Below are 24,700 nucleotides of genomic sequence, written 5' to 3' on the forward strand. Positions count from 1 at the left end.
GCATGGACACAACTTTGTGAAACGTTCTGCTATTACTGATACCTGCAAAGTACTTGGTGAAAAAAAGCACTACAATTGCTCTCACATGACCTCCTCCTTGGGAATCTTCCTGACAGGGATACTCTGCTTTGCTCTCTCCAAGCGTGTGGCTTCATGCCCTCCAGCAACCCACATGGGACGTTCTCCCTTCATTCATGGTGAAGTTCATTTTTTCTCCTTCAGCAGTCTAAGTGTGTGGCTGAGCTACTATAAACTTGACATGTACTTTGTAAATTTTATGTTGGTATTTCCACTCATAAAAAGCCATACAGAATTAGAGAAAATACTGCTGATAACTGTTAAAGCAAAGTTTAAAAATGCCATTTTCACAACTGCTCCACTTCAAGATATCTGCGTGGGAGTACCAACTTGATAAATAGTCTGGGTCATTGCTAGTAGTCAACAAATTTAAATGCTTGCTGCAGCTGCTCACCAGTACTCATCTCCACAGTCTCATCCATTCTTCAGGAAGGCCAGAATATCTGCTAAGTGGTGCCAATGAAACCTTCCACGAGACCTCTCACTACATGAGTGTTCTCTGACACAGCTCTTGTTATTCTACTGCAAGAAGAGGAGAGATGCCAACACTTAAAAGATGCTGAAAGATAAGCTTTTTATCTTCCATCCAGATGCTCTGTTGTCATCCTGATAAAAATCTCAATAACTTACCCTGCTTTCACATCCCACTCCTGCAACAATGCTTTCCTCCCTGGGGACAGATGCTTAGATCACACCAATATTCAGACAATTAGCAACATCTTGTTATTAAGCAATAAGTGATCTGTGCAGCCCATGAGAACAAGTTCAGTAAAGTCACTATCCAGCAAGCAAGAAATCTGGGAACACCACAGCTGTGAATAAAAACCAGGATGGCCCACGGCTGTGACACATGAAGGGAAATTGCTGAAGAAACAACTCTATTACCTTCAAGTAAGCAAAGCCTGAAAGCAAGGCAGATAATGAGGAAAAGCACATGAAGTTTTTTAAATACACAACATTCATTCTTCTTAATGTCAGATAATATAGAAAAATTATCTTTAGGAAGGACAAGACCATTCTCAAAGAAAAACAAGGTTATGCTCAAAATGGGAAACAATCACAGCTGAGGTATGCTTTTATTTTCCCTTACCAGGCTTAAAAGTGCAGTTTGTGCCCTGCAAACAAGGCAGAGTTTTCCTTCTCCTTTTGTTTCTTGCACAGAGCTACAGATTTATGAGTATCCTCTACAATAAGACCCTGCGACAGCCATCCTCAGATAAATCCTGCTTGTGCAAACACTTCTCAAAACAGACAGAATTTCTGAGTCACACAGGAAAGCACGATGCACTTCTACAGTTCACCTTTCAGCCGAAGATCACTGCAGTCAACCTACATATCCAGGGAAGCCAGAGAGCAAATAACATGATAAACACAAAGGGTTTATCCCGGGAACTGAGTAACAGCTCTGTGACTCACACTGGAATTAAGCTGTGAGGCCGCACAGAAGCAAAGTTCAGAGAGGGAGATATTTCAGAGTTGGTTAGGATGAACACAAGCCTCCTTCCCATGCAGAACTGAGCATCCAACCAGGGCCAGTAGTTGCTGTTAATCCTCATTATTTCCTTGTCTGCCTCTGAGGGCTGCTGGCCTGCTGCAGCTCCCCACAACCACCATTCCAAGGGGCAAGCTTTCTCAGCACATGATCTGCTTTTTTTTTTTCTTTTTTGCTAAGACTCTCACATCCCTGTCCTTAAGGTAGTGCTGCTGTTTGCAATAGCGCTCTCAGCACCGCGTTTTACTTTAAATAAGTACAAGGCACCTGTTGCCAGCCTAGCACTTTTTCCTATGTAAAGTACATTTGTCAGCCAGCCAAAGTTCTGCAAAACTGCCCATTGGGCAGGTCTCTGCCCCCACAGCCATGCAAGCACTCAACGAATCAGAGTAAGAACAAAAAGCCCAACCACAGCTGCCTGACTTCTCCTGGGTCAATCAGCTGACTCCAATCCCAGCAGTGAGCAGGGGGCCGCAGACCCCAGGGAGCTGCTGGGGGGGCACTGCCCACTCCCCTCTCAGGCAGCCACGCCACACCACCCATCTTTCCCAACAGCATTCTCTGGAGGAGTTCACTTCTCATGAAGGTAATGTGTACTTTTTAGTTTTACATTTTTAATGCCTCCCCAGGGAAGGTGTGTGGGGAGGAAGGCTTCCTTACTCAGACAACGAAATTTTCCTGCATCAGTGCCAAGAATAGACACCCTAAATCCAGTGATCCTAATCTCCAGCCATCCAGCAGCCATTCAGCAGCAGGGTGGGCCCAGCTGATTCAGATTTTCTATTAGCTAGTGACTTTGTGTACTAAAAAAAGTCACTGTACCACCCAATTGTTCCTGCTGCTCTCTGCTCCACGAAAGCGCAGACATTACAGGAGCTCCCACAAGTGCCCCCAGTACTTCCCTAGCACGCCTTGGTAACCAGCACAGTCCCCTCCCCACCAGCCATCCCCAGTCCCTTCGTGCCCCTGAATTTCCAGCACCAGTTTTGCTCTTGTGCAAGAGGGGAAACGCTTCCAAGCTGTGCAGACCTGAGAGCAAACCCAACCTGCAGACAGACAGATGGCTTGGTGGCAGCTACCCATACACAGAGCCTGTCAGTATTCATACGCACTGACTGTGGCCCATAGGCAGGGAACACCACGCAACACTTAGGAAAAGGATAAGGTAACCTCCATGGCTCTTTATTTTAAAGGGCAATGGAAGATAGCAGAATCGTTCACCATACTCAGTAAATTACTGTGTTAGCAAAATATTCAACCTACATTCACTAGTTATTTTATCAACATGAAATTCACATATGAATTATCTGACTAATGTTATTCTACTATTTACACACTAAAAAAAAAAAAAATCAATAGCAGAAGTAAACCAGTAAAGAAATTTAAGATTACATAAAGAAAGCCACTAAAAGCATATGAGCAAGGCTAAGTGCAAAGCCAGTTAAATCACCTTCTCACAGCACTCCACAAGTTTTGCACTCCCATATACAAGTGCCATGATAAGTTCAGTTAAACAAGAACCAAACAGCATGCGTCTCCATGGGTCACACCAACTTTTGTTCCCATTCATATTCCTAACAGCCACAGAGAAACAACAGCACATGGTAAGCCAGGTCTCTCTGGATATTGGCAGCATGGTCTGGCCACAAGCAAGTATGTTTTTAGTAGTGACGAAGGGAAATGTTTCATGAGTTCAGATTAGAGCAATCATAATAATGAAAAGAAAAATGAGCAGATTGAGATCCAGACATTTACATTTGGTCTTTCTTCTCTGCAGCTTAGAGGACAGACTGCCTGCAATTTGGTGTTCCAGCTCAGTACCAGCAGCCAAAGAGAAAGGTAGCCAGCCATTTCAAACAAGGGAAACACAATACACCTAACATGAAGGGCAACTACTGATTCCAGCATCTCTTACAACTCATCTTAATAAAGAGAAGATTCTAGAAAGCTACAGATTCCCTCCTCTGCTAGCTACCTTCCTAGTGACAAGATCAGCATCCAAAAAGAAACAGTTTAGGAATTCTGACAATGAAGTCTCCTAGTTCATTTGAGAAGAATGGCCTCTGAAATCAGCAGTGGAAACACGAAGGAGTGACTTTGCTTGAAAAAGCAAAAACAGAATCCTTTGAGAGAAAGGGAGGGAAACATACATAGCCTATTTGATTAATATAGAGAAGCATTTAGAAGAAGGAGAAGGAACGTGATTTATTTTTACTGTTATATTAGTAAAACAAACATAAAAGTATTCAAAGAAGTCTGCACTATAAATTGCAAATGTGATAAGCTATGCTGACAATTGTTTAGTCTCCTACAGCAAAGTAAGAAGGGACCTTGTTCAATACTCAAAACAGTTTCAATGGAATTTTGAAAAGAAGCACTGAGATTGCCAAATGTTTTGTTCAAATCATTGGATTTGAATTGGGAAAATAAAAACTGATAGTTTCTTATCCAGAAGTTTAATAATACACCTGGAAAACTAACTCATCAAGTAGGATTTGCTAAAATTGTCATCAGTTTTGTTCATCTAGGGGTAAGCAATTAAGTTATTTATATAGGTAGATGTATTTATGTGTAGCATACATATTTTCAATGTACTGCTGTGTTAAACGAATCAGTGGACAAGTGGAGGCTTTGTCAAGTGGGACAAGAACAGCTGACCCACTTGGGAAGGCATACAAACAAGGCAAGTTTGCAGGAAAAACACAATGGCTAGACCAGCAAAAAGATCAATGAAAAAAACAGTATCACATTACTTGATGCTGTACTGACCTACATAAACTTGTCAGTCTTGAGGAATCGTCTCCAACTCTTTGCAAACAGGAAATACATAATACACTAGGTATATAAATGTAAGAAAATGATATAATCTCAGCTGTAACAATGAAAATTCCACAGCACATCAATGTGCGCTCTCACACAGAACAAAGATTCCCCTCTCCAGTGTATAGCATTGAAAGGACAACTTACCCTCTCCACTTGTCCTTCTTTGTGCTTTTGTTTGTACACTTTCAGCTTTGGAAGGAAAGTCTCTGCGTAGTTCTTGTCTTCCATGCCTTGGAGCAGCACCCCGTGGAACGCTAACCTGCAGGTATTCGCATGAATATCTGTATCCAGCTTGGAACCAATCACAAGGCACAGCTTAGGGCAAGTGACGGGTTTTTCAAACTCTAGCAAAGCCCACTGTTGTTTTGGCAGCTGGACTTCTGATTGGCCATTTTCTTTATTCTCCTCTGAAGGCTTTGAGTCCTTGGACAAGTACTCCTCTTGATAAAGATAGTCTTTATCAAAATCAAAAACATTTTCTTGAATTTCTTCATTGAAATCAGCAGGAGCCGGACTGAAAAACATCACTCTTCCCATGACCGTTTCATGACCGACTGTGATATGAAACTTAGCCTTTGTCTGAAGCGCTCCTCGAAAATACTGGATTTTCTTCAGGGAAATTATTGCAGCATGGATGGTGTGAAGTGATTCTGGGGTACAAATCAGGCCTCGTTCCAGAAGTTTAGGATCAAACTGGGTCACACAGATACCTACTCTGTCACCCTGCATGGCATATGTTACAGGAGTATGGAACATCTGCATAGACTTGACTTTCTTTGTCACCTGTCAATGAAAGAGCAAGAAAGAAAATGAAATAGAATTGCACACGAGCACATCACAAGCATAAAGTCATACGTCACATCGTTGTCACTTCTAAGGAGACTGTCCTTCTGGAAGAATCCAACATTCAAAACTCAAAGTGAACAGACTGAGAACACGCCTCTATCAATCATTTAAAAATACTAGGAATTTGAGCCTCTTAACATATTTTGAGTGCTTCTGCCTATCAAACTCAAGAATTACCACAGCTGCAATTATACTGATATTTGCTCCATCTCTGCTGCCACACCTGCACACTATCTACTCTCACCATAGAATAGCTTACTTAATGCATTCTTCCCTTAATCATCTACACCAGCAAAAACATAGTAGTACAGTATCTAGCCACACATCTGCCTCACTGCTTTCTCATTCCTTCCACAAAATCCTTTTCAATCACTTTTTTGACTTGGTTAAAAACTGTCAAGTGCTCAGAAAAAAGTTATTTTCCTCAGTGTTTGTACAACGCTGAGCACCATTACGTGTTGTAAAGTATCACATCAAAATAATTAGTAATACAAAAATCTAAGGCTTCATAGCCCATTCAATTCTAGATATCACAAAAAAGAAAAAAAAGGGAGTTTTCCTGCAAATATCTGTGTTTATAAATCAGGTTTGCATCACCTGCCACTAAATCTGGTGTTCCATCTGTGATGATTCTTCATATGAGAATTACAGTATTGTCCACTGATTGAAATTATTAAAATATCTGTCCATACTAAAATCTAATAAGCTTGCTATTCTATTTCTTATTTAAAGGAGTTCTTCAGCATAAGGATGAAATCAGCTTTTAAAGATCAGTCTTGGCTCTAGTCAATCAGACCGAGGCAATTTAGTTTAACAAGGCTTCATTTCGACTTCCGTAAACCATCCTTCAAGAACTTATCTGGTCTGTGTGAAACCATATGTTTTTCTTCTGATAATTTGCCTATGTTGCCACCTGTTGCATTCCTTCTAATGGATGTTGGATAGGTAACCACTCTGCCTGACGTTCCTACATTATATAGCAAGCTTTCAATACTGAAATGGTGCTTTTGGCAATAAAAAACACACTTTTCTCCTAAATAAATATCAAGTACTTGGACACCAGCCTTCAGCACAGAAAAGTTACACACATCATTTGTGAAGGGCTGAAACCTCAAAATTCAGATCCAAGAACTGAACTCTCCATGGGAATGCTCTGTTCCAAAGATCATTTCTGTAGTGTTTTTTGTCAATATACAATAGATTTTACTATGAATGTGCACAGAACAAAATTGGTAGCGGATCTCCACTCTCAGTATCATTTTCTTTTCTGCTCTCTTCCCTTTTGACAGCTGTGGAATTGGTACTAAGAAAAGCTTCACGCCAGATGCTACTGTGCAATTCTCAGCATTCAAGCCGTTATTATGTCTTGCTCAGCTGTAACTATTCTCAAATCAATCCCCAACCACTGCATGCCCCTTAGCAATCCATCTTCTAATCCTTGCCCATTCCTTAATTTTCTATTCCTGAAAGTCAGAGTCCAAAAAACACGAGCAGCAATAAAGAGAATTCCAAATTAAGGATTTAAGGATAAAGCGCAGCAGATCTGGGCTTCGTTTTTGGTATGCCACAGAACTTTGAGGACCTCGTTCAGGTTAGACTACTCAGAACAGTCTAGAAAAGTTAACCTTATTAATCACAGAATTAATTACTAGCAGGATAATACTGAAAACCTCCACCTCCTTCTGTGCCTTGGATGAAGTGTCTCAGTAGAAATGAAATTGTTTTTCACCTTCTCCTTTTTCTACAGAGTCTGCCAACTCTATTTGAAGGGCACAAATACTTGGCTTCCCAACATCACCAATATAAGCAACATTAAGAAAAGACTGTAGAGCATAAGGAAGAAAAAGAGTAATCGGGGAACTAATTGCAGGAACTTGGATCAAAATAGAGTAGACGAAAAGTTTATTGGCTGAACTAAAATCTTGACTAGCTGGAATATAAAAGCTCTCCAAAGAAGCCAGGAAAACATGGTCAAAAGCAACGTACAGAAAGTTTAGTTTGTTTTTTAAAATAATCTAGCAGCTATACAGCTTATGGAAATACTGGTAATACCACAAATAATTGAGAGGATTTGTTTAGAAAAAAGGATATTGTGAATATATGTTTCAAAAAAATGAGCAAGTCCTACAGTGCTGAAACTTCCATATGAAAAACAGACCAAACAATACAGAAAGACTGTCAGATGTGATAATGCTGGTGATTAAACTTTCCACCTTCAACAACCACGGACGGTGTGAATCTCAGTACTAGAATCAACCGTAAAAGGATCATACAGCACAACGTAAGTTTCAAGAGTATAATGCATGAAGGAATTAGAGTCTGAGCAAAACAAGGTGATTTCAGGTAGAGGTCAGCTCACACAAGAACTGATTTGGAATTGCATCCCCTCCAAAAGGTCAGACACAGAAGCAGCAGCAAAGCGAATCGCTGAGTTGATCTGCACCCACTGGATCAAATCACAAGAGCTGAAGCAGCTCTACATCACCAACTTCCTGTTTTCTGAGCACACCATGAACAATATCGAGTATAACTTCAGAATGATAGACCTCATTGGATGGAAACAGTGTAGGTAAACATGGAACCGATTGCATCTCATCACATAAATCAAAAGCCACATGTTGAAATCTTACATTGTGCAAATTTAGCTTACCTTTCATTTTTGTTATTTTAAATTTGTACAATCACTTTAATGTTCTTAAAACATTATGTGAAGAACTAGACAACTATCGAGAGTCGTCAATAGCACATCACTGAACAGCAATAACAGACACTGCCCTATGATCAGGCCATGGAAAGCCACCTCTTCCAAGTCAACATCCCCATGGCAGTTAGAACCACCTGCAAACAGCAGCAGCCTTGGTAGGAAATAATTCCACAACATAATGACTCACAGCATCCGAGTGACATCAACAACAACTTTCTGAAAGGTCTGGAATATTTCTAGAACCAACTCTTTGTCTCTTTGTCCATAGCCTCACTTTGGCTCCAAGAAAGAAATCTTTTTCTTCCACATGCTATATATTTCACATGGAATGGTTCTTTTACCTAAACTCTTAATTGAAGTTTTAAGTGCATCACTAAATGATCGCTGTGGTACTTACGTAATGCCACACACATGCTATCAGATTTTATTTAATATACTCCTCCTCCTGTTAAAATAACTCCACATCCTGAGCAGCCTGCACTGCAGTATAGGAACAAAGCAGTATAAGAGGGGATAGGAAAATCTCCTTACCTTAATTCCTTTCACAGCATCTAAAATATGTCTGTGCACTCAGTAAATAAAGCAACGGGTCAATGATCATACTCTCACGCTGCTCTGCTTTATGTTATATTTTTAAATTAAATTACAAGCACGTTATATTCATTCAGACAATCACAAATCAAAAATTAGCAAGTGTCAAGATTAAGATTTGGCACACGATGTTAAGTGACCTTTTGTGCATAGGCATTCTCCTGTAGCTTTTGAGTATATAATCTCAAACTTTTTCAAAGCCTGATCTATCCAATGCAAGGATGAACAAAGCTCACTGAGTAAGAAACAGTTCTCCATTTCTTTTCTTCCGACTGGACTGCCCCGTATTTGTTATCTGCTGTAAACCATCAAATACTTGTTTAATTAGTGAAGTTCAGTCAACACCTCACCCTTGTGATATAACATGGCATTGCCTCTCACCTGCAAATAGAAAATTTCACTGCATCATTTGTCATGGTCTTAATTCCCGAGAAAAACCACAGCGTGCAGTTTTTGAAAGCAGAAGGCTGATTTTTCAGAGTATTTAGCATTTCATAGCATTTTCAGCCAAAAGAGCATCCTAACAGCCATACGGGATGCACAGGACTTTAGGCAGGGAACTGATCCCCGTGCTCCACGGATGCGGCGAAGGAAGTAGTCAGATGTCTAATGTACATCCTCTCACCTAAAGACAACTAAGATCTCTCAAAGGTTGTACCAAAAAAAGGTTACTTGACATCTTAATATTCCTTAACTATAAGCAGTACTGCACGTGCAGTCTGTCACTCAGATAGCAAGGTATGCATTTTACAAGTATATGCTATGCTATTGAATTTAGCCGTTAAGCATCTGCGCACAGAACATCAGACCCATAGTAAAACTGTGGTATAGAATAAGCTTAAAATTTACATACCAATTAAAATTTCTGCATCTTATCAAAATATATTTCAAAAAATATTTTTCAAAGAAAAAAAAATCCAAGAAGAACTCAGGAATAGTACAAAATGATAGGTTAAAGAAAGGCTGCCTGGAATTTTCTTCCAACAAAATGAACTGAATTCTTTTTTCCCCTCCAAATAGATTTTGGTTTAGAACAATAATAATACTTTTATCTGAAGACTTCAAAGTCACATGCAAAAGAATGTATCACAGTAAACACAGGGTTGAAGGTTTTATAGAAGAACTTCTACTGGGATTTTTTTCCCTTCTTCTTTAAAAGAAATTTGTTTACTGCCAGTCTTTGAAAAGCATAAAAGGGGAAAACTATAGGCTAAAGAAGTAAAAGTTTTACATGTAAGGAACATTTGGAGCTTTGTGAGAAGGCTGGTTTTGGTAGAATGTGTGACATGTAGCCCAATGTGAGTAATATTATATCTCAAATAAAAATCAGCCCATGAATATACATAATCCAAAAGGTAATTCTCCCAATCTCTGAAATGTAATGGAGCCACTCTAGATCACTGAGGCATGAATATTTACCGTATTCAGGCTTTACTGCTCTCGATCTGGGTTCAATTTTGCAAATTAAAATGAAGGCTCTGTGGATAGAGAGATTAAAGAAGAGCATCCCAAAGCCTGCCTGTTTCCTTGGTGTGGTAGCAGTGATCTGGTTACCCTTCTGTTAGGTTATTTCTTTTTACTTAATGGAGTAGGTCAAAAGCAATTGCGAGTGGAAAGAAGAGGTCATTATTAGGTCACAACCTTGGAGTTAAAGGCTCACTAAAGAAAACAAACACGGACTGAACATAAAGCTGAATTTAAAAATAAACCTGTAATGAAAAATAATATTTTCAGGTCTTTTCACTTCTATTTTGACAGGTCAAGAGGAAAAAAACATAGAACAAAATCATTTTTCATGAACAAAATTCTCCCATCCCTCCTCTAAAACAGTCTTGCTTATAGAAGACTTGATTTACATAAAATGAAACAAAAGATATTAATAATTACTAAGAGATCTGGTAGGCTTCATTAATTGTGGCAAACATTAGTACAAATCATTACAGTTAGTGCATTTTCTCTGGAATACTTGGAATGGAAACAACAGCACTCTAGTGCAATGCACCACCAAAGGAGCAACACAAGTATGCACACGTGAACAAATCAAATGACATGGTACTACTCCTAGTGAATTCCTTGCACTAATTGCAATCAAAACAAAGGCTACTTTCGCTATGTGAAGAAGAAAAGGAATTACTTACTATTTGTAAACGTGGTTTTTGCAAAAAATCCTTTTTAGTTTGTGAAACTAAAAATAATTGGTATACAAAATCTGTAAGCTTTTCCTCAAGAAAGGTATTTTAGGTGGTAAATGTTACAGAGCTGGACTGCAAATCAGTTTCTAATCCAAGACAGTAACAGTGATGAAGATTAGATGAGTAAACTTATGTTGCATATTGTAAATTTTCAAAATCTGAGCATTTGAGTCTCCAGTAAAGAACAAACGATTTCTCCCTACCACCTCAGATGACAATTCTATGGTATTAAGGGAAGAAAGCAGCGCAGTGCAAAGTTTGGCACAGCAAAATCAAATCCTAATGTGCAGATACATGGTAAAACCAAAAGTCAGGTTTACAGCAGTGATGTTGATGAACCCATTCATATGCAGCTTGGGGAAGAAAGGGCAGAAAAACAGAGGGGGAAAATGGCACGGAGGAGATGAAGTGACCATCTTATTACACTGGAAATAAAGACAACACAGAGTGGTCCTTTCCTAGCAAAAAACAGCATCAAACCGTATGGAGGTGCCATGCACTTACAAAATAAGAAGTTCACGCTTTTTTGCACCTCTGAGCTACATCCTGGTACCAAAGGGTTACTGTGCTTCAAAATCTCTACCAACAGCCTTACTAAACGTTTAATATTTTTCTTTCTGCTTTCTTAAAGGCCCCAGATGTGTTCTTGCAGATCAAAAGAGACCAACTTATAAAGTTAAACGAAATCAAGGGCTTTTGTTCCTAGGCATCGTTGCTGAACTAATTATTCCTAGATGTTGTTTAATGAAATAGTGGTGCTATATATTAAAACAGTTAACAGGATGAGTTGCATGAGTTATAGGAAAGGTCTGATCTGGGATTATAAATTTAAGTTTTTCTTCAAAGGAGATGAAACAAACTACTCACAACTCCCCAGTACTTTCTGTCACAGGAAGACTGAAATAAAGGAACCTGAAAATGTATGAAAGCTGAAATATCATTCTACATATTTACCCTTCCTTGAACGATAAAGAGCAAAAGATGGGGGAGTTGGAAAAACCCCTGAGATTCTTTGAGGTGGGGAAATGAAGATCTAAGTTATCCTGTCTATTCCCCGAATGCTGCAGAGCACAAGTTAAAGAAAATATTGGTGAAGTCCTGAAAGAAACTTCATTTCTGAAGTACCTACGCAAAACAAGAAAGGAATCCCATCTTAAACTCCTGTGTTCAAAGCAAAGAGCTACAGAACAATTAAGCGTTTTTATTAAGAGGGGGGGGAAAAAAAGGCAAAGAGAGAGGGGGAGAAAAAGGACTATCCTAATAACCAATTATAAGAATTGGGTAGTATACTGTACAATTATCATTGGAACTGGATCTTTTTACAGTGCCCAACCACACCATATCTTTGGCAAAACGTTTCTTTAATCCTCCATTTACCTGAGAGAAGCAAGAGACTCTACAGATTCCTAAGGACATCTCAGGCTAAGAAGGCAACTGTGCAGAACTATGGCTCTTATACATTCAGACAATAAACACTTCACTTCCCTACTGATAGTCTCTCCCGTGTTTGTATTTTACAGCCTGACACTGGCCAGCCCAACACTTGACACCTAATTAACAGGCCTAGGAGCTGGAGGTCCGTATATTGATCACACTAAATGGGATTAGTGTGAAATAAAAAGTTCAAAGGGTCTTGACCAAACTTCACCACAGCCCAGCTGTGACAGCTGCTACGAATTTGTGCACCCAGAGCCCCAGGTTTTTATTAAGGGGTCCCAGCCCACAAGAGCACGCCGCAGCCTACGAGATCACGAAGGTTCACCGAACAATGTCAGGCTCTGTACTGAGGACAAAAATCCCCTTGCTTGTTTGCATAGATCTTTTTGATTAACTACTGAAAAGGGTCCCTCACCTCTGATACAACAAGCTTTTACAACAGACGTAGAGTTGTGACTTCTTTGCCTCTGAAGGATTTGTTAGCTTGCTACAGGAAAGCTGTCCAACTTCAGAAAATCTAGGTTTGAGAATAAAAAGAAGTAATTCCTTGTACATGCTGCAAAGCACACTTAGGATATTCTGACAATGACAGCCAGGGGGCTGTCAAACGTATTCAAGTGACAGAACCCCAAACTATTATCCTTTAAACACACTCCCTACTCACCCAGGCCTTTCGGTTGTCATCAGGTGAATAAATATTTCTGTATTTTACACCCTTCCAGCACGATTTTTTCAGTAGTCGTCCTACTGACATGATTTTAATCCTTCATCAAGATCCAGACAAATTAGAACACCAACATATTTCAGTATTTTTCTTTATCTGTGTGAAATAGTTTCATTTTCAAACAAGTTCCCCAGTACCGAGTGTGCCAGCACCTGCAGCAAAAGCATGGGACTGGGAAGCACAGCTTCACATGCCACCAAGGCATGGCCAACGTATAGCAGGATTCTCTGGGATAGTGTTCTGTTTACTATCTGGGGTAAATAAACAAAATGATTTTCCTTCTGTTGCTGATTTTGTTGTTTCATTGATTCACTGTGTCAAGATTTTATTATTGTTATATATGTAGTTTTTAATCCTCAAGGAATTAACTACTCATCGAGCTTACATATCAAGGATATAGACAACAACACAAGAGCCAGCACACAAGGACTTCTGACAGCAGATCACTGCCAAAGACAGAAGCTTGGTTAAATTGAGGTGGGAACTAAAGCCTATGAGAGAGGGGACTTAACATCAGCATGTAATGGTATTTACATTTACACAGCAAATAAACCTTTTAGCACTTTATACAGTCTTAGGGCACACCAAAACCAGCTTTTCTTGCTTTTTCTCTTCTCCTACGTTTCTTTCCTTGAGCCACTTTTCATTTCCATCTTTGCGTTTTACATTTGCTGCACATGCTGCTGAGAAAGCCTTTGGTGACATGGCCAATGGCATTTTGATGTACTGCAACCAGGCCACATTGCAAGAACTGGGGAAGGCTACCCATGTCCCTGTCTGCAGAGGTGGGGCTGTAACACAGCAACTCTCTCTCCTTCAGTCTCAAAAGCTGGAACCTTTTCTTTTTAAATTAAAGCTGAAGTTATATGTCATCCAAGAGGTGCAGGCCACAAGAAGTTCTTTGAGATGACTGGATGCAGTCCAAAGGAAGCTTATCAAACTTACCCACCAGTTCTTTTTTTCTCCCATCACCCAGAATTCTGGGACTAAGTGCTTCCTAAATAGTGCAAACCACATAACCACTTTTTCTCTTGGTGCACTACGTGTTGTAATTGTACATACGTTCCCAACTTTAAACGACTGAGAAACGCATAAGAACAGCTCCCCCACATACACTATGGAGGTAGATACCTCTGGAAAAAAGGTATCCCATTAGGTCTGCTCTCTGCTAAAAGTCTAGGCAACATAAACGCTATCAGAAGAGTATTTTCAAAGAAGACAAAAGCAAGAATTCTCAACTCAAAACGCACCTCACTGTAACACTGAGAAGTCCCTGCTGCCTTTCACAATGTCCCTGCTAAGCAGACCCCACCGCACCAGCCACTACATCTACCAACTGGTCTTCATTAGCCAAAGCATTCTTCTCTCAAAAATCAAAACAGCATTTGCTCTTATCTTTGACAGCAACATGACACAGAGGATATCAGCCTTTATCTCAGCACAAATCAATGCTAACGTTGGACTGTATATCCAGAAGGCTCGCTTAAATACAGCAAACACGCACTGTCTTCCTATGTCATGAATTTATGTGGCCTTTATTTCAAAAAGGCACTGAATTTCTTCCACAGTAAATATGGACATAAAAGACACCCATCAGAGCGAGAAGATTTGGTGACTTGCAATTTCAGGACAGTGGACTAAGATAAAACAGAACTATATGGTGCATCCCTGAGTTGAATGACTTCTTCTGCACAACTGATATGGCTTGGAAAGGATATGATTTTATTGGAAGTGACTGTTTTCCCTAAATAAAGGTATCTAATGTATTACTAGAAAGGCCCACAGTAAGTCAGGAGAGAATCCAAAACTACGAACTGCTCACAACACTCAAAAGAAAAACTTCTATGTTAGAAACTCCTACCATAACCAGCAGCAATCAGAGAAAATTGAGTACCAGCTTATCGGTACAACTGGCTTCAGCTTTATCACTGTGTCTCAACAGGAGGAGTGGGATAAGGATAATTTAAGCACAAATGAGGACAAGAGAGAAATAAGAAAATAAGAAAAGCCTTTAAACTTGGTCAGTAAGCCAAGTTCCCAAAGGTACTGGTTGCTAAAGAGACCTAGCTTCAAGGATCATCAAAGCAAAGATAAGCAAAGAAGTACGTGCAATATTTAACTATGCAATTATATACTATTTATGCTGCGTTCTATGTAGCATATATACCTTCCATATTCTTTAAGATGTACAGAGTGCAAAAATCTTTAAAATGAAACTTAGTAGTTTGATGAAACTGCCACCAGTGATCACTAACACTTTTTCCCATCTTTACTAAAAAGCAAAACAGTACTGAGGCATTATAGTACTTAGCTCAGTGTCACTGTTAATTGCATATCCTTTGGATGTCATTTTATAACTACAGCAGATTTTTTTCTGCCCTTCTCCAGCAAAAGGCAGGTACCACTTAGTGCTTCGGGTTTTTATTTGAGTCAAGTGGGATACACGACATACTGTTTGGAAAACAATTCAACCCCTTTACTTTCCTAAATATACTATTCAAAACCCCAAAAGGATGTTCATATTTTCCAAAAGCATTGGGTTAGCCTATTAGAATATCAAGTCTGACATGTTATCTAAGGCAACAGCTTATTTCAGTTGCTTCAGAGGAAAAACATGAAACCTCAGTACCTCACCAACTGCGCAATAATGAAAATGATGTTGTAATGAATTCCAACCTAACCCTCAATAGTGGGTTCCAATTACTGCGCTCAGAGGAAAAGTAGAAATATTGACAAAATATAACAGTTTCTCTGATTAAGCAGTGAACAGTGCTCCAGAAAACCTTACACAGACATCACTCCACAAAGAAAATCAGGTTCCCACTTATCTTTTTCGGTTCCCAGCATACAAAGGTGTGAGCTCTCCCTCTGCACAGAGGCACGGCTCTGAAAAGGGGATGCTGCTATGAGGTTTAGCAGTGCTGCTGTATGTTTCAGTAGAAGCATTATTAAACTTAGCGGGCTTTGTGGTTTAATATATATCAGGATGAGTAATTTTTCTACAAGCCTTTGGCTCCATCTGCTGACTTTTAATATTAAAAATAATTGATGATGCTGAAGATGTTCATACTTTCAAAACACAAAGTGTTCTATGTTTTGGTAAGCGCAGTTCTGAAGGTATAACACAGAATAGCTCAAGTACTTGGTCCAGAAATTTTATCAGTTAAAAAGAGATAGAAACAATGAGGAACCAGCTCTGAAAAGGTACCTGAGCAAGCCCAGGATGCACAAGAGGTAAACAAATGTCTGTTTGGAAGACTGGTGGGATTGGATCTAAGCAACAGGTACAAGTCTGGATATTTGCGACTGAATCACCCAGCAATTAAGTCCAAAAAGAGTAAAGATCTTTACCACAACCATGGTGAGAGCTCACTGGAGACATTTGCTCAACACGTGCCTGGGCCGATTTGGGCTTCTCCTGTTTTCATCGAGCCATCTGCTTCACAGAAACTAAAGCTTGCTGTATTTACGAATAAAAATATGATAAATTCCTCCGAAGGTTCAAAAGCCCCAACACTTGCCTGTTCCAGCACTGATGCATTTTTCATTATTGCAGAATTCTGATTGTTATCAGAGTGTTACGATCTCCAGCAAGATAGAATTTCCACACACACACAATGTACATGAGAAATAGATTTAATATGCTCTTAAATATAGCAGGGAGAAGTCAGACCTAATTTTAACTGCATGAGGGGAGGTAGTAAGGGGATAAAAGCTTTTATAAGTATCAGAAAGAGAGTTACTTCAACACTCTGTAGACTTTGTATCATTAAATAAAAGCTTTGTGATTGACACAAACACTGAGCTCTGTGGTGTCCGCAAATGGTACCAGGTGGTACCAAGGATAACCAGCAGCTATAGACATCTGTTTTTTCCCATTTCAACCCAAACTGTAATAACAAAAACCAACACTCCCAACTCATAAGACCTCCTATGGCCTCTGAGAAATGCTTCCCTCTTATTATTAGCGAGACAGCCGTGTCAGCCTCTCACACAAAATCCCACTAAACTTGCTAGATACGGTGAAAGTTTTATGTCATTCGTACCTTCTGAGTCCAGCAACCAGAATCTTAGTATTTCAGTTAAAGGCAGATTAAACACAATAGATAAAATCCAATATTGTTGCTAAAAGGAGAGGTGGGAGGGGAGGAGTTAACACAAAATGAAGCTAACTCTGTTAAAGCAGAATCTGAACCAAAACCTAAAGCTGACTATCACAAAGGGGTGAAGGAAACTCCTGTTTATAGGTTTCCCTATAAAAAGGGGTGTATATGCATATTTTATATAAATATATATTATTTATCTACACATTTATGAATATGTATATACACGTTAATATACATATATTAAATCTTTTCTGAAAATACTAGAAAAGCCCACCTCACACACAGCATATACACCACAGGTACTGCAGTTTCCAAACAAGCTTTTTTAGTGCTATTCAATTCTTACAGTTTTCCCCACCAGAGCTAAGACTAAACCTACAGAATCCATTACCAGTGCCCATGTTTAAAAACAGAAGGCAAAACAGATGAATTAAAAATCTGAATAAAGGTTCCCAAGAAACATCCACAGCACATGAAACATGAGGAAGATACAAGAGTCATTTTTACATGGTCATGTTCAAATATAGGCATAGGTCCAACAAGTCCCAAACTACAGCTGTGCTAAGGTTCACTTTGGGAAAGTTATCACATCACACACGTGGAGATTTAGACATATTAATGAAAACTTAAATATAGTCACATTTAAACTTAAAACTAACATTCTTTACATCTGATTTTCCACGTGCAGGGAAACAAAAAGAAAACAAGCATAAATATTGTAAAGCAATGTGCATAATTACAAAAAATTAATCACACCGCTGTATTCTGCCCAGCCATGTCCCGACTCAAGTAAAAAGCACCAACTGGTGACACCACAGCTAGATGAAAGTGAATAAAGAAAAGGCAGGTTTAAAACCTCACTGCTGAACTCATCACTTTGCCCGGCAGAGAGAACTGAATGCAGAGCAGAACGCAGTGCTGATCTGTGGAGTTAACTCAGCATGTCAGATAACTCCAACATCACAGACTTTAACTCAGTCCACCACAGACTGCAAATATCTCACGCCTGTTTTTACAACTGTTTATAATGTATACATCAGCTAAATTTTCTAAAGTGAATTACACCATAACCAGAAAGCTATGCTTAAATATTAATATCTTACTTTTTTTCCTCTTTTCAATCTGACAAAGTCACTTCGCCCATCTCTTCTTATATCTGAACCTTTAAAACATAATCAAAGTACACGCAACCCAACAGATGAAAATTGGAATTTCCCTTATAAAAAAAAGTTGATCATGCTTTTGCTTTTTTCTTAATCAAATTAAAACAGGAAGCTTGTATACAGCAGTATACCCAAAACAAATTAAAAACCCAAACTAAAACAGTTCTACCCTATGGATACAACCCTTACCTTCACATTCTCATTTCTATGTTTTAAACAGTGTTCTTACAAGGCACTTCAGCTTCCTCCCAATAACATCTGTCCTTTGAAGCAAAAAAACAACACAGGAAGCCACACTGAAGGAAATATTAATTTTTCTGGGAATCCACAAAGTGAAAAACATTCAGCTTTGACATGTTTTAAACATAATATATAAGCTGAGAAAACTGAAGACAACTGTCTTCTTTAAAAATTTTCTTACTAATCCCATTAGCTCTGAATTCTTTCTACTATTTCAAAAGCAAATCTGAAGCTTGCAGCAAGGATATTTTTTTCAGAGTGATCTCACAGAAGACCACCATTTATCTGCATACAGTAAAGCGTATTGGACGTAGAAGCCTAATAGCACAAGCAACAAGACTGGGTGGGCAGTGTAAGTGAAGAGGAAGACAGAAATTGTATACAAGTGGCAAGAAGGACTTGAAAGCAGTCGGAGCTTCACTAATTCCCAACACTGGCTGCAAGGAGGAAGAACAGACATCTTGACTCCTACCACCTTGGTCATTTCCATCATTTTCCCACTATTTAGGGAACCTCATGTCTGAGAAATATTAATACATCAGAACAAATTACATTAAACTTCAATCTTATGTAGCATCTCAAGGCCTCCTGGGAGGGCTCCGAGCAAGATAGGACCACACCACATCAGAGAACTTCCGTCACCCATAAGAGATTAAAGACAACTCAAGTTACCTAGGGCAAATACAAATACTTAATAGGCTCCTCTAGAGCCCCAGCAATTAAGGAGCATTTTGTAACACTGGAATGAAATATAATTGGATACATTCAGTAGAAACAACTGTTTCTCCTCAAACAAGGGCAATGAATCAACAATGGAAAACCTGAAACAGCAACACCAGTACCTTGTGCAAAGCACTGTTCTTTGTCAATCACTACACAGCTTCAGTTCTCTTCTGGAACATAGGGCAAAACAGTTCAGGTTGGGATTTTGTGTTTAAGTATTGTACAAAGACTTGGGTGCCTCTTCGCATTTATACTAAATTAACAAGCGTCATTTTGTGATGATTCAAGGGCAAACCGTGCATTTATTGTAACCTTATTGAGCATTTATTTCAATCTTGTATAAAAATTCATATTTTCAATATTCCTTTTAAAATCCTCTTTTCTGTGGTTCCACTTTTGTGTGTGGTATACCTGCATATTCTTCATTCACTAAAGACTTCAAATTATTGTCAAGTAATCTTCACAAGTAGGATCAATGTCTTCCAGACAAAGCAAACAGCACATGAATAATACCCACCTCTCAAAACTGAACTGAGTTAATAGCATATTTGCTTCCTAAGCTATCATTTAATTTGTTGCAGTTCCACATACTAGGACATGTAAGACAAAAACAGCTCTTCCACGAATGATTAGAATAAAAGTCTATTGAAATTACCTATATAAGTGATGTGATATTAAGAAAAAGCAAATAGAACCTATTGATTGAAATGGAAAAAAACCCAACAAAACAGAACTATGTGGTCACATGAATATTGATGAAAGAGCAGAGAAACTTTGAGAGGTGCTGAAGGCTTACATCGATCTTAAGGGACAAAAATAACACTAAAAGTTTGGCATAATTTTCAGTACTTCTATCCCCTTTTCCACTGAAGATATCGATGTCTCCACACATAACGGGATCCTTATTTCCAACGAGTTAATCTGTACTACTACTGGAGCTAAGGATGAAAGCTGTCACAAAGGCCTTCTACTTTATGTCCCCAGTTTACACATTTGAAGATGTACTAGTTACTGTGATTCTTTAAAAAAAAAAAAAACGTTATTTGACCTTCTCATTATGATTCCTTAAGTGTGAAACATTTCTATTTGATTATTTATTCATTAGAAGAGAAAGAGAAACCAACCAAGTTTTACAGCACACACTTTCAAGCTCATCTTTATAACCATGAAGATCCTGAGAGTTTGTAGTTTTCATTCCAGCAAGCTGCAAATGAAAATCTGTATCTAGGCATTTGTGTCGTGTTCATCACAGCACTATCTGGGCTGTGCACATAATTATATTATTCCAGCAGATACTGTAAATATTGGCTTTCTCCAGTATTACTTTTTCTTTCATCAAAGTGCACAGACTATTACAATACAGTATTATGAGAATGCCGAATGTCTTACATTTATTTTCAACAATACGCGTTATTGTCACAGGCACAGGACAACAGATTCATCTGATGAGCTGAACAAATGTTTAAAGAGCAAAGTCAATTCTCATGCAATTTTCACAGCAATAACAGAATATGATTTAGTCTTCTGAAGGAGGAGGAAATCTGCTATCTCAGGAAGACAGTACAAGGCAAGAAACCCATAGGACTTCCTATAGTGTAATGACATTTCATGTTATGTTTTTGGCTGGGATAGAGTTAATTTTTTTTCCATGGAGACTCGTATGTTGTTGTATTGTGGATTTCTGATGAAAACAGTGGTGATAACAGTGATGGTTCAGGTGCTGCAGAGCAGCGCTTACACAGAGCCAAGGACTTTTCAGCCACTGCCACAACAGCAAGGAGGGGACACAGCCAGGACAGCTGACCCAAACTGGCAACAGGGACGTTTCATATCGTGTGGCGTCATGCTCAGCAAGAAGAACTGAGGGAAAGTAGGAGGAAGAGGGGACATTTGGAGTAATGGTGTTTGATTTTCCAAGAAACTGCTACACATGATGAGCCCTGCTTACCTGGTGTGGCTGAATGCCTCCCTGCCAATGGGAAGGAGTAAATTAATCCCTTGCTTTGCTTGGACACACAGCTCTATCTCAACCCACGAGTCCTCACATTTATACCTTTCTGATTCTCTCCTCCATCCCACCTGGGGAGAGTGAGCGAGGCTGGGTGGTGCTGAGCTGCCAGCTGGATTACATCACACTTCATCAAGAAAACACCCTGATGACAGACACATGTAAGATTCCTGGGTACTAACTCCCCAGCCCATATTATTCTACCTTTAGGTCAAATCCAGCAGAAGTTTACCTTTGAGGGCATTGGTTAAGTAAGATTTTCAATACTCAAATCCACTTTTTTTTTTTTGTCACTGTTCAGATCTGATCAGAACTTTATAATGCATAGAGCATGATTACTTAACACAGCACTGCTAAGTAGCTCTACTTAACAACCTGATCAAATGAGGAATTGCACCGTATATGGATGACCAAGGAAGAACAAAAAGTGACATTCCTTCCTTCAATTTTGGTTACTGAAATTTTGCCAAAGCCTCTAGCACTGGAACTTAGAAATTTAAAACATGACAGTTACTCAATGCTTTTCCTAAGCCTACTTCAACTAAAGTTACATTTGCAGCAGGAACTTCAGGCGAAAGCTATGTTTCCCATGCAGGAGGTTACCTTTCCCACTACTACTCAAGCATTCCAATAAGACTCCTGCTCAAAATATATACATGCATGCGGGTCTGTTTTCAATTGAATTGCACAGAGAACAATTCTACCGAACAAATTAAGAGACATGAAGTTAATGACCCAGCAGAAGCAATGCTTAAGCAAAGAAAAATGCAAACAGAACAATCATCCCTTGCTTTAAAAAGTTACTAAAAACTTTAAACAAAAAGGCATTGGGATGTTAGTTTGTGATTACTACTGTCACGTCCATTAACTTCTTTTCAAACTAACCTTGAACTCCAGGGTACACAAACACCAGAACACAACACCTGATCACTGGACTAGCAACTGTTACACAGGAAACATCCTAAAAAGTCCCACAATAAAAGCAGGTTTTTATTAGTTGCATCCCAGACTGAAGTCATCTTAAGGTCCTTCTCCTCCTGTACACAACCTACAGGACATTGCTTAGAGCACTCACTTTGAGCAGCTGCAGGGCTTCTTTTTAACAGAAAATAAAAGACTTCAGTCCTAGGATCAGCAGCTGGCATATCCTTTAGAGTAAGTACTGGAACCTACTCGTTCATCATCAGAAGCTGCTCTTTAAAAAAAACAAAAACAACACTATTCACTATTTATTCATGTCTCATCACATTCCACCAACTAAGGACAGGTGAGAAACCTTGGGACAGCGTTTTTAAACTCATTTCCATCAACGTTGGTTGGTACAGGTTTCAAACAGCAGTGAGAAAAAGGATGGAAAAAAAAAAAGGTTTCTTCAAGCAATGGTGAAAGTGGAAAAAAAGATCAGTCATATTAAAGAGCAAACTTGGGAGACTGGAAAAGAAGACAGAGTGAGATGGAAATAGGTTGAAAAAAAGGAGAATGAGTATGTGAAGGAAGTTAAGGCAATAAATCTAAATGTCAGGTATCATCTTAAAAGCTGAGACATTCAGTTTTCTTTTTGACTTTGTTCTATGGCCGCAAACGTGCACATTTGTTCCACATTTAGCTGAGCAGAAACTGATTCACTCACTAACACAGCGTACAAGAACCTATTCCATTTCTGCAATTGTGGCACTTTTGTATTTGGACACCGAGCTTTTGCCACAGATCCAGCAACTCCGTACACCAATAATCCCCAGAAAGATGCAGAATACTGACCAGAGACAACACAGCAGCCAGCTGGGCTCATACCACCCACTAGTGAAACTAGTGCACTGCAGTGCCAAGATCAACCTCAGAAAAGCTCAACCTGAGTAGTTTTCCTTGCAGTCTGTGGGTTTCCTCTTCTTCAGTTCACTTTTGTTCCTGTCTTGTATTTCTATAACAACATTTTTAAGCCTTTTTTTTGAGCTTTTTAAAATTTTTATGAGACAAATGGCCTACTAAAATTTGAACAGAAGCAACAAAATTTGATTTACCCAAGAAAATGAGTCATGATACCCAAGGACAAACATGAGGTTCAACTACTCAGACACAGCCAAGACAATCCTGTATTTATTTTTCATTATGAATCCCACTGAAAGGAATACCAATTCTACAACAATAGTAGATCTCTACACTTTCCAACTACTAAGGTAAAATTATGTGTGTGATAGTAGCATAAGCACTGCACTTTAAATCACGTCATCAGTTAACCGCAACCAGTCAACATGGCAGATATTCCTCAACAAGCAATTAGCATCACAGAAATACTGCAGAACTTACATCTCAGAGAACAGCACTGTTTCCATCAAGGCTGCACTTTCTTGGGAATCCCAATCATTTACAGACGTTGTAAGTGGACAGATGCAACACAAGTTCATTCCTTTTCAGCTCTATTGTAGGAAGAAACACAAATAACTTCCTGGATAATTTTTCCTCATACATTAGAAGGCAATCTGCAGCCAAACTGTGTTTATCTGGCAGGGAGCACAGGGTACAGTCTACACCCTCCACCAAGAAAAACTGCACTGAAAATGAATTTCAGTACTTGAAGAGTTAATTGGCCAACAATGACCAGGCCACTTTTCTGCCTACAGAGATCACATTAGACACACAAGCTCCAAAAATACAGTGCGTGGTTTGGATTAGCGCTGCTCAGGTTGGCTGCTCTCCCTCTGGCTGCCTTCCCTTCTGCTCTGACAAACTGAAAAAATAAAAATTAAACCCCATGATATGCACCCATCTCCCTCTCTGTTATGTCTTATCCCTGGTCCTGAATAGAATATGCCTAACACAAAGTCCTGATCTTTCTCTTTACTATACACGTACTATACTCAATAAAACTCACAAGAGATATGAGCTACTGTACTTCACTATTGAGTAGTTAAAGAATAGAAGCATACAAGTCTCTTAAGCCTTTTCAAAGCCTGGGGTTCATTATGAATTTTTCTTCCACAATTACAATGCATGCCTTTCTTTTAGGGTGTTGTCCCTTTCCTTTTGTTTGTTGTTGTTTTTATTTAAGTTTAAATAATGATAAACAGCAAAACATTATAAAACCATACATTGAAAATGAGGGAACTGATCTTTGAAAGAGCTCAGCATCTGCTCTTTCTATTCTCTCAAGAGATCAAGCCAAGAAGATTTGAGAAGTTTTTACTGCCAGATCTAAATTTTATTCCACAGGCACCGGATCAGGTCTTTAATCCTTTACTTAACCACAAAGAACTGTGCTGAGGAGTTTAATTCTTCCAAAACAACTGATAATATCCTTAAACGTCAAAAGAATACTTTCCAATATAAGCCAAATCCCGCATGTTTTGCTTTTAAGTAAATGCCACAGCAGATGCAAAACCAGTAGGATTCGCTCTGATCTTTTCTAGGAAAGGAGAAAATCTCCAACAAACACAATCCGTGCTTCAGAAGTGCCAGACAATTAAAGAAACAGTTCAATACTAGCACTGAATTAAATTGCATGTATAACATTATGCGTATGTTTAATTTATTGATTTAGGATTTGAGATTCTTATGTTTTATTACCCACATATTCTA

At 39.0% G+C, this 24,700-nt stretch overlaps 1 protein-coding gene across 2 annotated transcripts in view; it reads right to left on the reverse strand.

Moving 5' to 3' along the window:
* Positions 1-24,700, reverse strand: part of EEFSEC (eukaryotic elongation factor, selenocysteine-tRNA specific) — a 117,204-nt gene that overhangs the window by 47,347 nt on the left and 45,157 nt on the right. For both annotated transcript variants that reach the window (XM_015293369.4, XM_015293368.4), the window contains one exon: positions 4,538-5,176. In XM_015293369.4, coding sequence (XP_015148855.1) covers positions 4,538-5,176 — 639 coding nt within the window. The remainder of the gene's footprint in view (positions 1-4,537; positions 5,177-24,700) is intronic.

The sequence above is a fragment of the Gallus gallus genome, chromosome 12, assembly GCF_016699485.2.
Source record: "Gallus gallus isolate bGalGal1 chromosome 12, bGalGal1.mat.broiler.GRCg7b, whole genome shotgun sequence".
NCBI classification, from domain to species: domain Eukaryota; kingdom Metazoa; phylum Chordata; class Aves; order Galliformes; family Phasianidae; genus Gallus; species Gallus gallus.